We start from the raw sequence: 13,339 nt of genomic DNA, 5'->3' as shown, positions 1-13,339 counted from the left end.
CTTTCAAAGATGATCTACCAAGTAGGTAATATTTCTATAGTGTTTTTTTAAATCTGCATTGCTTTGTTTCTGGGCCTTGAGCTATTTGGTGCATTATATACTTCAACTTATGTAATGTGGGGCCTGATTCTGCCAACTCCTATTGAGTTAAATTAGGGTTTTGGATGTGCAAGGAATGCAGGACCTGTAAATTCACCTTGGCTCCTGGACCACATCTATCTTTTAAAATATGGGTGCTTTAAATTAGGTACCTAGCCCTGATTCTGCCATAAGTTTGTGCTGGTGAAATCCTCCTGTGCAACTGAGGGAGACTGGCCAAAGTCTCTCATATTTTTGTTCTTAAAGTCTGGGCTCCTGTGACCCTGAGAAACTGTTTCCACTTTTAAACATATAAGTTTCTAACCCTCCTGCTTCCAGAGAAAAGCTTTAAAGTGTGAACCCTAAAGGCTCAAAAGTTTTTTTTTTTTTTTTTTTTGCATTTATTTTTAATATCTCATGATTTTGACAGGTCTGACTCCTAGTTTCTGAATGTTTGGTGTTGACAATATCGTGCATCAGTGTTTGCAGACTCAGCACCTTTAAGCCCTTAAATAAGAATAGCATCAGCGGGCAACTGGAGAATTTTAGAAACTAAAATAAATTAAATAAGCGTGGCCTTGGGATTGTGCATGGGTTTGATCATGACCTAGAAGGGGTTGGAAGGATCCTCAGCATAGGATTCACTGATTGCCCCCTTAGTCTTTAAAGCTCATTCATTGTATGTAGTTCAACCACCCACCCCTCACCTTTCCCCCCAGCAAGTGGCAGCCTCCTGAGCTGATAAGGGGGAGCGGCAGAGCCTTAGATATTTACCAGCACAGCCCTTGTGCGGCCATTTTATCATCCAGGGGATAGGGAAATTAGAGTCCCTTTCCCTGGAGACTGTGGGCTGCACGCCCTGGGGCTAGGGAAGGGGCTGAGGGATGACTAGTTAAGTCCCAGGGAGAAGAAAAAGGCAGTAACAGGGTCCCTCGCTCCTGCAGCGGGGATATGTGGGGGACCCGCAGGGAGAGTCTGGGTCAGGCCCGCGCGCTCCCCCGCCGAGGTGGCAGCAGGCAGCTGCCAGGCCAGGCCTGCGCTGGAACCACTGAGGGCTGTCGGTGGCGGACACAATAAGGGAACGAGCCGACGCGCTGCTTCTTCCTCCCGCACGCGGGCCGGAACAGGCAGGGAGCGGGGTGGGGGAGCGTCGCTCGGCTGGTTGCTGCCGTGCACTGGGGAAGCTGCGGGAAGGGGCTCGGTGCTGAGTTGCTGTGCGGGAGGCAGAGCGCGCGGGCCGGGCGAAGGGCCTGGCCCCCGCCGGCGGTGCCTGGGCGAGCAACGCGGGCATGGAGTGAGGGGAGCAGCGGCAGGAGGAAGATGGCCGGTGGCGGCGGCTGCAGGGACAGCGTGTTTCTGGAAGGTGCGTGTGTGGCTGCGTGGGGAAATGTGGCCCACGGGCGGCTCCTTCCTCCTGGCAACCGGCCGTCAAAGGGACACGGCACGGACCGGAGGACGTGTGGGGGGAGAGGGGATGCCGGGGGAGGGACGCAGCGAGAGGTGGCCTGATGTTGGGGGAAGGGTGGGTGTTTGTAGGGGCAGGTTTGGTTGCGGGGGGGGGGGGGGTAGGACCGCGGGCGAGAGTTATTCGGGGCTGGCACAGAGTGAGTCGTTGGTCTGGGGTAGCGATGTCCGCTATGGAGGGGCGGTTTGCGGGAGGTTAATGGTCAGGTGAGGCTTAATGCGGAGCGGGGTCTCGTCTCTGGAGCGCTGTCAGCCGCGCTCGGGCCCACGGCCTACGCTGGTTGTTTCTTCTTTTTTCTTCTTCTAACGCTGTAAAAGGCCCATCTGAAGAGTTGGGGATGGGGAGGCTGGTGACATGGCCAGAGAAGACTTTTCTTCTGCAGGGGCTTCTCTCTTACGTTTGTGTCACTAGAAAAAGGGAGCTTTGGGATTATTTTTAAAGCTTCAGGCTACTATTAGACATAGTTTTGATTTTTGCATCTGTCTCTAATAATAATGCAGAAATTAACTAAAAACAAATTAATAAGGCTTAGAAATATTTACTTTAAGCCTTCATAGTACAATTAAATATTATATTTTGTTAATCTAGCCTTACAAAATTGCCATAAAATTGACCAGACTAGGGGCAGTGTACCTTACCTGTCCTCTTACCATGGTGATAATGAAAAATCAAATACTCTACTTGCATGAATAGAGTTTTGCATGTCTGTGATGGTTTGTTTTTCTTTTGACAGAGCATATTTTGCAGCATGTATATTGTATAAAGCATGTACTGTACAGGAATCCTCTTAGTTTTTTTGGGTTGTATTTTAGAAGTTTGCATAGAGCAGAAATGTTGCTTTTCTGTGTGAATAAATACTTACTTTAAATAATTAATCTGAAATGATGATGTCCTAAAGACCTGTTTCTTAGCCAACAATGGCAGAAATTTTTTTAAGCATATGGTGGTGAAATACTGGTACCTGTTCCATCTTCATCCCTCTTCCTCCCCCCACAAAAATCTGACCATGATGTTCCCTGATACTACCATAAGAATGACAGGTGTGGGGACAAGCATATGATGATCATTAGTTGTTTTGAGTGTGTTCAGTGGGTGGTATGCCACTCCTGTATGTTATACAGGTGGCAAGCAAAAATAAGTAGCATGCATAATATTATAAATCTTGGGGGGGGCTCCCTTTCTAACAGCAGTAGCAGATTGGCACTGTAATGCACACTTGCTAAAATATTTGGTAGTCCTATGATCAGTGGACAAAATAGGGCATCAATTTAGTTACATTTATATTGTATTCCAGATTATTTTGGAAACCCATTGATCTTGCAGGTAGTGTCCAATAACGGTGATAGTCTAAGGAGTCTGTATATATTAACAGAGACTCTTATGAGCTCTGTGTGAAGGAAAGCTTATGCAGGCAGTGGTGCTAGGAAAAAGGAGTTCATTCTCCTGAGCGCATAATGTCAGAGTTGCAGGCTATTAAAATAGCAGAATAGGCCTGTAACTGGATTATGGTGGATTTTAATGTGAACCAAAAACATAAATGAAGCTTTGCAAATAAGATACCATGACTACTATATGTGAAAGTAAAAGCACAGGTGATGCATATCTCTGTTTTTAGTGGCTAATGATATGGAATAGATGAGCACTTCAGATCGGCCTTTGGCATTAGACCTATCATTGTCTAGAGTTCTGACTTTGTCCCAACCCCCTGCTTTCGTTATTGTCCAATGGTACTAGAAGTGTGAGGTAGACAAAAATAGGAGTGAAGGTTTATAGACAAGGAAGTGAAGTAACTTGTGTTCCTGAACCATGATTCGGATTTGAGTCTAGATCTGTGAAATATGTAACTAAGCTGAGTAGAGACCGCAAGATGTTTTAAGACATCATTAAAACATCAAGAACTTCAATTAATATAAAAAACCCTAAAACAAGCCACCACCAACAAAGAATAGTAAGGAATTCATCTTTATTAGGTTACTCTTTTAAAAAAAAAAAAAAAAATAGTGGGCAGAGTTTTGAGAATTACTGTTCCCCTCCCTGTCCCACATCAATCTTTTGGGAAACAAATGAGGTAGGAAGTGTGTGTAGGTGTAGCGACTGTCTGTTAATTCTGGCATCATAATTAAATTGAGATAATGAGATCAAAGGTGGACAATATATTTTTTTTAAAGTTAATGTGCATATTTAATTGCTCTGTTTGGCTTATAGTAACGATCTATCAATCAGACTATAAAAAGATAAAATATACAGTACAGAAGGAAAACAATTAAATTGTAAGCATGGCAGTTTTATAGGTTTAGTATTGTTTTGGGGATCTCCATTAAGACATTTGTTTTCTTTCTTTGGTGTAATAAAGATTCAATTAAAATGTCTGTCATTGTCTTAATGGTTAATTCTTCTTTTTTAAATTGAAATTATTCTATCAAAAATAGAATGGTTGATATATGGAAAAACATTCCCTGATGGTTGTATATATTGCTTGTCTTGTTGTGCAGTGTAATGATTCATAAGGTCATTCAGTTTTTGTCCATTTTCACCTATATAACATAGCGTGTCGTCACTTAAAAAATGTAGATTGTCTTCTTGGAAATGCAAGAATAAGATCATTTGTGTTGCATGGAAAATCCAATCTGTTTGGGAGACTCGTTACTTGTAGCTGAGAGTGGTCAGTCTCCAGCAGTATCCATTCATTACTAGAGTCATCATGTGGTGAGATGATGCAGAAAGATTTACTCGGAGTTGGGATAGGGAAAATGATTCTCAGTCCCTCTTCCCTACAATAGAAATGGGGCAAATCCCACTGTTGTTCATTCTTTCTGCAAACATTATAGGAACAACTATTATGATTTGGCCCCTCATATGTTATTTAGCGGTAAGGGGAATGTTTGTGCTGCTGTATGTCTCCTCCTCCAATCTCAATTTGACGCGTTCACTTTCACAGTGTTGTGGTAACATGTACAGTAACTCCTTGCTTAACGTTGTGGTTGTGTTCCTGAAAAATGCGACTATAATCAAAACGATGTTAAGCAAATCCAATTTCCCCATAAGAATTAATGTAAATGGGGGGCGGGGAGGTTAGGTTCCAGGGAAATTTTTTTTCACCAGACAAAAGACTATTTTGTGTGTGTGTGTGTGTACACACACACTTATACACAGTATAAGTTTTAAACAAACAATTTAATACTGTACACAGCAATGATGATTGTGAAGCTTGGTGAAGTCAGAGGGTAGGATATTTCCCAGGGAATGCCTTACTGCTAATTGATGAACTAGCACTTAGCTGAACCCTCAAGGGTTAACTCGTTGTTAACGTAGCCTCACACTCTACAAGGCAGCACAAATGGAGGGAGGGAAGACCGCATGACAGACAGAGACACACACTGTGTGTGTGTGTGTGTGTGTGAGAGAGAGAGATGCGCATTGCCCCTTTAAGTATGCTTACCCCACTCTAAGTACATTGCCTTTTTAAGTAGATCAGCAAGTTGACAGCAACTGCTACCAGCAAGCTCCCTCCATCCTGAGCCCCGTTGTGCCCCCCCCGCTCTATGGAGATGGGGTAAGCAGGGGGCAGAAGTGGGGGGAGGGGGACACCCTGACATTAGCCTCCCTTCCCCCCGCAGAGCAAGCAGGAGGCTTTGGGGAGCAGCTCCAAGGCAGAGGGCAGGAGCAGCACATGGCAGTGGGGGGGACGGACAGCTGAACTGCCTGGCAATTGATAGCCTGCAGGGTGGCTGCTGAATGGGGAACTTAGGGGAGCGGGGAGCTGATGGGGGAGGGGGGGGAGGAGGGCCTGCCGATCCACCCTGGTTCCAAGCCCCCACCAGGTAGCTGCAACAGGCTGCTCTTTCTGCAAGCAGTGGACAAAGCAGGCAGTTGCCAAACAACATTATAAGGGAGCATTGCGCAACTTTAAACAAGCATGTTCTCTAATTGATCAGCAACGAAACAACATTGGGACGACTTTAAGTGAGGAGTTACTGTATCAGATTCATTTGAAGCACTCTGAAATGCACACTGTCTGACTGGTAGCCTTTTTGCTTTTCTCTTTTATCTCAGTCTCCTGGCTACTACAAGAATGTGTTGGGGTTCTCTGTCCCTTCCCAAGCTTCTTTTTTAGGGCCTCATCATGGGAATTTTTCCAAAGCTGATCTCTCAGCTGGTGAGTGCTTCCTAAGCAGATGCAGAATGAAATAGATTCCTATTAATATCATACTGGCCACAGATTTCTGACTAACAATAAAAACTGACAAGACTGACTCTTAGCAGCAGCAGAGGCTTTGGACTTGTCTGTGGGAGGACTCTGGAAGACAGTAGTTTATTACTTTACACTCAGTTCACATTTGGAGAATTCTTTGCAAATGCGAGAGCTGTAGAATAGTAGTGTGTGTTTTTTTGAAATGAAATTTAGATCCTGTAGAAGCTGATGATATTCGTGGGGGAAAGTATCCTTCTTGTCCTGGGAGGTTAGATAGATATGTTTTTTTTTTTTTTTTTTTTTCCCCAAATGCTCAGCATCAGAGGTAGGGGAGATGGTGGTAGTAGGAGTTTTACTTGAGGTGGGATATGAGTGGTGTAGGATAGAGTGGAAAGGAGGAGGAGAGAGTGAAGCTTTTATTCACATGGAGAACTTTAAGTACTCTGCCTTCCCCGGACCCCCTCTAACCTTTTCTAAGCAAGTGAATAAAGATTTGGTTTTATTTTAAACAAAGTTAGTCAATTCCATTTGAAATGCTACTTATGACCTAGTGTATATGCAGTGTAAACTTGGGTAACTGGTGGGGGTTAAATTGATTTTTGGACTGTAGGGGAATAGGCTTTTTTAAATCGAGGTAAGACGTGTTTTCTCAAGTTTCAGATGCACATGTACACCCCCTTCCATGTCTTTTTTTCACACTGCCTTATTTTATACTCTGATTAATGCTCTGTCATATCCATGAATGTTCTGTTCCCTCCTCTTGCCTTCCTCAGCATTCGTCTCCCTTCCACAGTTTCATGTGCTTCCTGGTTCTCTGCCCCCATTCACTACCCCTTTCAAGCCCCAGCTTGCCAGTCCATGTCTTTTCGTGGTCCTCTGTTCCACCGCACTTTCACCTTATTTCCTATTCAGTTTATGCATTTCATGTGTTTTCTGGAATCATTTCAGAAGTCGGTCAGTTTCTATTAATAAAGACTGCTTTTCATACGGTTTAAAAAAAAAAAATCAACATCAACAAACCTGAAAGCCACTTCTCAGCAAGAAACAAATTTGGATAATATTTTCAAGCTTTACAAAAGTGAACAGTTAATATTTCAAACTCTCTAACTGTCTTATTTGTCAGTCTTCCCCAGGATGAAATGTGGCATGCAAAACTTCAGGGTGATGGGGTTTGTTTTAGGGTACTGTGGGGGATGTTGAAAATTGAATCTAAAAAGGAGCTAGCTTCAGCCTTAACTATGTAGTGGATGATGCTGTTTCACAGTAGTGGACAATGCAATAATTGGTGATATTCTCTAAAATTCAATAATTTTAAGGAACAATCCTATTCTGTATTACCTCCGTGAGGACAAAGGGTTTTATTTAGGGCTGTCGATTAACTGCAGTTAACTCACACGATTAACTCAGAATTAATCGTGTTTAACAGTGCGATTAATCAATAGAATACCAATTAAAATTTATCAAATATTTTGCATGTTTTTCTACATTTTCACATATTGTATTCTGTGTTGTAATTGAAATCAAAGCATATATTATTTTTGGTTACAAATATTTGCACTGTAAAAATGATAAACAAGAAATAGTATTTTTCAGTTCACCTAATACAAGTACTGTAGTGCAATCTCTTTGTCACGAAAATGCAATTTACAAACGTGGATTATTATTTTTTTGTTTTTGAGTGCAGTTATGTAACAATGTAAAACTTCAGAGCCAACAGGTCCTTTCAGTCCTACTTCTTGTTCAACTAATCGCTAAGGCAAACAGGTTTGTTCACATTTACAGGATATAATATTGCCCTCTTCTTATTTACAATGTCACCAGAAAGTGAGAACAGACATTTGTATGGCACTTTTGTAGCCAGCATTCCAAGGTATTTATGTGCCAGATATGCTAAACATTCGTATGCCTCCTTCATGCTTTGGCCACCATTCCAGAGGACATGATTCCATGCTGATGATGATCATTTAAAAAAAAATGCATTAATTAAATTTGTGTCTGAACTCCTTGGGGGGAGAATTGTATGTTCCCTTCAGTGTTTTACTCCCATTCTGCCATATATTTCATGTTATGGCAGTCTGGGATGATGACCCAGCACATTTTGTTCATTTTAAGAACACTTACACTGCAGATTTCACAAAACGCAAAGAAGGTACCAATGTGAGATTTCTAAAGATAGCTACAGCACTTGATCCAAGGTTTAAGACTCTGAAGTGTCTTCCAAAATCTGAGAGGGACGAGGTGTGGAACATGCTTTCAGAAGTCTAAAAAGAGCAACACTCTGATGCGGAAATTACAGAACCTGAACCACCAAAAGAGAAAAGCAATCTTCTGCTGGTTGCATCTGACTTAAGATAATGAAAAAGAACATGCGTTGGTCTGCACTGCTTTGGATTGTTATCGAGCAGAACCTGTCATCAGCAAGGACTCATGTCCCCTGGAATGATGGTTGAAGCATGAAGATATATATGAATCTTTAGCACATCTGGCACGTAAATATCTTGTGACACTGGCTACAAAAGTGCTCTGAGAATGCTTGTTCTCGCTTTCAGGTGACATTGTAAACAAGAGCAGGCAGCATTATCTCCTGCAAATGTAAACAAACTTGTTTGAGCGATTGGCTGAACAAGAAGTAGAAGTGAGTGAACTTGTAAGCTCTAAAATTTTACATTGTTTTAATTTTGAATGCAGTTTTTTTGTACATAATTCTACATTTGTAAGTTCTACTTTCATGATAGAGATTGTACTACAGTACTTGTATTAGGTGAATTGAAAAATAATTCTTCTTTTTTACAGTGCAAATACTTGTAATCAAAAATAAATATAAAGCGAGCACTGTATACTTTGTATTCTGTGTTGTAATTAAAATCAATATATTTGAAAATGTAGAAAACATCCAAAATATTTAAATAAATGGTATTATATTGTTTAACAGCGTGATTAATAGTGATTAGTTTGGTTTTAATCACTTGACATCCCTAGTTTGTGGGAGTCTGTCCACAACCCCTTTGTACTGCATTGTGTTCCATGTGGGATTTCTGAACCGAAAGGTCTTTTTTGTAAAGAGGGCCAATGGATTGTAAGGAAACGGATCCTGATTGTCTGAAACCACAACACACTATGTATCCCCGATGTATGGACGGTTGGAGGGGGCCACAGAAGACATTGCCAGAGTTTCTTTTTAGGAAGGTCTGGAAGGTGTTGAAAATTGAGTCTTAACTACGGAGTGGCTACTCCTGCTCCACAATAGTAGAATATGCTGTCCTATGGATGCAGGAGTGGCAATCTCATGATTTGGGGGGGGGGGGGGGGGGACTTGACTTAAGATTTTTGAATGCGTGGTGTTGGCAATTACACACTAGGTTTTCTAGAGGGAGGGATGATTCTGAAATCCAATTGTTTCTAGGTAGTAACCCCCCTTTTCTCCTTATTTAACTGTATTTCAGTGAAGTTCTTAAACCTGTTAGTATGATGTGCCAAATATTTAACAGACTAGTGCATAGGCTGATGACAAGGATGAAACAACATGAACATTTGCAAGTGCTCTGAATACAAAGACATCAGATAGCATTGTAGTCAGCCAGTTGAAATATTCTGAATATATTGTTTCCTCTTGTTTCATGTGTAAGTATGGAACACACCATAGATCACTAGAAAGAGGCGTTATAGCTGTCAACAAGGTTGGCTCTTGCTACGTATGTGACCTCTTTCTGGAGCTTTGTACTGATCAGTGTCTATACTCTCACACAATATCTGCTGTTCAAAGTTTTAGCTGTTATACCGGAAGTCAACAGATGATCATGCTTTTTTGTGGTGGGTCCTAAAATGTGAAATTAATTACCTGACACTGAAATTAATTACCTGACATCTTGTTTTTTCTCTTCAAAGCTTTTTCTAAAAAAAGCAACAGTTTAATAATGATGGTTTTTAGCCCCATGTTTATCATCTTTCCTTTTTAAAAATTGAACTTTTTTCATTTGTATGTGTTTATTTTGTGTATGAAAATTTCTTCATTACATTTGTTTAATTCTTTTATACAATGCCCAAACCCCTTTACTTGCCCTGCAGAAACGGTTTGACTGCTTTTCTGAATCCAGCACTATCTAAATAAAATAATTATTTTTATACCATAGTTGTTTGTGATAAATCAGCACTGTGTTTTATAATTTTTAAAAGCAATATATTTTTGTTGAATCTGAATAAGGGAAAATGTAAACCAAACCCCCTCACATTATTTTTGATTAGTTCTGACAACGTGATGTGTAAGTTAATGTAAAGAAAAACTGAAGTAACTTTTAAATATAGTATATTCTAAACTTGTCTATTATGGACCAGTCCATTCCAATGGCAGGGACCGCCATTCTTAAATGTATAAATGACAAATACATCTTACTCCTTGAAGAAATACTGGGACAGTGATATCATAAATAAATCTAATAAGAAATCTATGTGATTTACATTGGTCCTTGGTGTAACTACTGAGCCTCAACCCTAGTCTTTGACAATTGCTTGCAAGACTCTATCTATTAGTGTGTGCAGTACATAACTAGAACATTGGTTCTATCTACACTGGATTGATAAACTATATATTGCTGTGATTCTATGTGAATTAATAAATTGTTGATTGGTTAAGAATAATCAAATGTCCAAATTTAAAAAGAATATTGTTTAAGTTAAAAGTTGACCTGAAAGGAATTTAGTGTTAAATTAGTAAACTAATGCTCCATGGACTCAATAACAGGGGTTATCTTATTCGATTCCATTCCAATATTGGCTATAACACTTATCCAATTGGCAAATCTAATTTGTTAGATTTCAGCTTTAAAATCTGTCACCTCAGCAAATTTGTAAAATTGACTACCTTTTCACAACATTTGGTTATTCTACATGGGCCACTGAAATTTTTACGGGTTCAGGACCTTATTGAAAGAGACACATCTTGATTCTACTTCAGATTTGTTGTTGTTGATACTGCTCAGAAGAGGTGATGGTTGTTTTGACTTGCTTAGACTGTACTGGGCCAGACAGAACATTAATACCTACAGATATCAAAGCTAAATATAGGCCTTAAAACTTTTGGGATAAAGAACTTAAGACAAAGTGATTTAGGAGGGAATTGCTAGAAACTCCAACCACTGGAAAAAAGGGGGGGGAAGGGAGGAGGAATTTAAACCATTCATTCAAACTTTTTTTTTTTTTCTCTCTAAAGCAAACTGCATCTAAGGGTATGTCTACACTGCAATTAAAAACCTACAGCTGGCCCTTGCCAGCTGTCTCGGGCTCACAGAAAATTGCCATGTTTATGGTTGGGCATGGAGTGAGAGTCCCAGAGCTCATGCTGCAGCTCGAGCCTGAATGTCTAATGTTAAACCACAATTAAACAGCCCTTAGCCCAAGTCAGCTGGCACGGGCCAGCTGTGGGGTTTTTAAATGAAGTGTAGACGTACCCTTGGTGACTGCAGCTGAGCTAATAAGAGCCATTAATCCTTCTAGGATACTGTAAAGGCTGACTTCAATCATTTAGACTGAGATTTTAAAATCTTTCTCTCCACACCTTGCATATCACACAGATCCTTGAGAGTGATGGTTACTATTTTAGAATTAATTTGATCTGTTTTATGTGATTTTTGTTTTGTTTTGTTCATTTCGATTTCTCTTTTGACTAGTTTCTGCCTTATAGTCAGATCAAGGAATTTACTGAATTATCTACATATGAAGCTGCCTGAATAGGAGCAGGAAGGCCTTTAGTGATCTCTTTTGCTGTTTTAATTTTATCTGGAAGTATTTTGTGTGATAAACCAATTTTGTTATGGTTTGTGTGTCCTGTGGGTAAACAGGACAAACTTACTTGCCAGTGACAAGTCAGAAGACAGCATGTGAGAGATTCTTGTTTTCGTCCCTCTTTTATAGTAGGGTATAGAAAGTAACAGCTCACTATATCTCTTCTCTCTCCCCCTCCCGCCCCCCCTTATGGTAAGATACAGTGTTCTACATTTTTGTTGATATCCCAGCACCTGGATTCAATTTAACAGCAAACTAGTGAGATTTTGGTAAATGTTCTCTGCAACAGATTGCAATAATATAAATCTCTCTGCCATGGAAGGAGGTGAATTTACCTTGCTACACCAATGCCTATTGCATAAATGATTTTTGTATTGTTCAGTCTGCCTACATGGCATTGGTGGGAAGTGCCAGATAGCAGGATCCACTCTCTCGGAGCTAGAGCCTAATACAAAACAGAATATAGAATGGTTAGTGGTTACTTGATTACTATAGAAAGAGTGTGTGAGAATAAGTAACTTTTTTTAGAAGATTTTTGGAGCATGGCTATTGTAAGTTAAAAGAAAATTTAGTGTATTGATTAAACCAATTGTTGGTTGAAGCAATTTTTGTTCTAGATGAGATGTCAAAAATGGTACTCTGGTGACTGTCCCAATGATACATAAGAATATTTTATTGTTAAATTGAATTAACTATACATGAAAATTAGGGTTACCATACGTCCGGATTTTCCCGGACATGTCCGGCTTTTGGGGGCTCAAATCCCCGTCCGGGGGAGGGGGCGGGGCTGGGGGCGGGGCCAGAGCCCCGTGGAGTGTCCTCCTTTTGGAGGCACAAAATATGGTAACCCTATGAAAATTGAATTAGTGCATTTTATGGTAAAACTATGACTGTTGGAGTCTTATAATTAAATTGCATTGCAGTAACTAGTGACATGCCAATACTGGGTGGGGGAAGTGGGGAATGAAATACAACTTTTGAACGCTGTACCAAGAATATTGTGGGCTGGGGATGATGTCTAATGACATAATGTTATTTGCCTGGAAAAGATGTTTCAAGATATTTCTGTTGTTAATGTGGTAGTTCTAAATGCTATGTCTGTCTGTCTTATCCAGTTTAGGGTTAATTTTAGCAAAACATAAATATCCTGCTCTAAGGCAGAAAAGAGATGCAAGAGCAGCAGCAACCATGATGGGGCTCATTGCTGCAACCGCATTTATAATTTCTGTGGCATATTTCTAAATGAAACAACCAACTCGTCATTGAAATTCCAGAAGTGGCAAGCACTGTGGGCTCTTTCATCACATTTTGGTAACAGATGATGTCCAGGTCTCTCTGGAGGCAGTTGAGGGACAATTTGCTATTAGGAATAGATTTCCAAGCCCTTACTATCCAAACGGTTATGACTGTATGGCAGTGGTTCTCAACCTGCATGTTGCTTGTGGCCCAGCTTTGTGCTTAAAAAAAAAATTCAAAGATCGCCAGGCCGATTGGCTCACTCCTGGGTCCCAGCAAGGATGGAGTCAGGGGCTCCTGAATGGGAGATGGCACCATGGAACCCTCCTGGTGCGTGCCCTTTCAGCAGGGAAGGCAAAGTAGCCCCTTATGGTGGACGAGGAGCTGAGCTGGTAGTCAGCCAGCAGCCTGCTGCTTTCTCCCTCCCCGGGCTGCACGGATACACTGAGAGTGCTGCTGGCAGGGGGAAGGCTGGCTCCTCGCTTCTGGGCATCTGTGCCAGAGGTGTCCGGAGAAATGGGTGAGGGGTATGTGTCTCCTCCCCCCGCCACAGCTATGTGTCACCTCTCGGGGGCAGAGGGAAATAAGCA

At 41.1% G+C, this 13,339-nt stretch overlaps 1 protein-coding gene across 3 annotated transcripts in view; it reads left to right on the top strand.

Annotated features, from left to right (window-relative positions):
• Positions 1-903: 903 nt before the first annotated feature.
• SENP6 (SUMO specific peptidase 6) overlaps positions 904-13,339 on the top strand; it is a 150,288-nt gene continuing 137,852 nt past the window's right edge. For 2 of the 3 annotated variants that reach the window (XM_054022715.1, XM_054022716.1), the window contains exon 1: positions 905-1,441. In XM_054022715.1, the coding sequence (XP_053878690.1) occupies positions 1,399-1,441 (43 nt within the window). In that variant the 5' untranslated portion in view covers positions 905-1,398. Of the gene's footprint in view, positions 1,442-13,339 lie in introns of all 3 variants that reach the window. The other variant, XM_054022714.1, reaches the window with a different exon arrangement.

The sequence above is a fragment of the Malaclemys terrapin genome, chromosome 3 (assembly GCF_027887155.1).
Source record: "Malaclemys terrapin pileata isolate rMalTer1 chromosome 3, rMalTer1.hap1, whole genome shotgun sequence".
NCBI classification, from domain to species: domain Eukaryota; kingdom Metazoa; phylum Chordata; order Testudines; family Emydidae; genus Malaclemys; species Malaclemys terrapin.
Note: the sequence above shows the minus strand (reverse complement) of the source record. Positions and strands in the feature narration are given on the sequence as shown.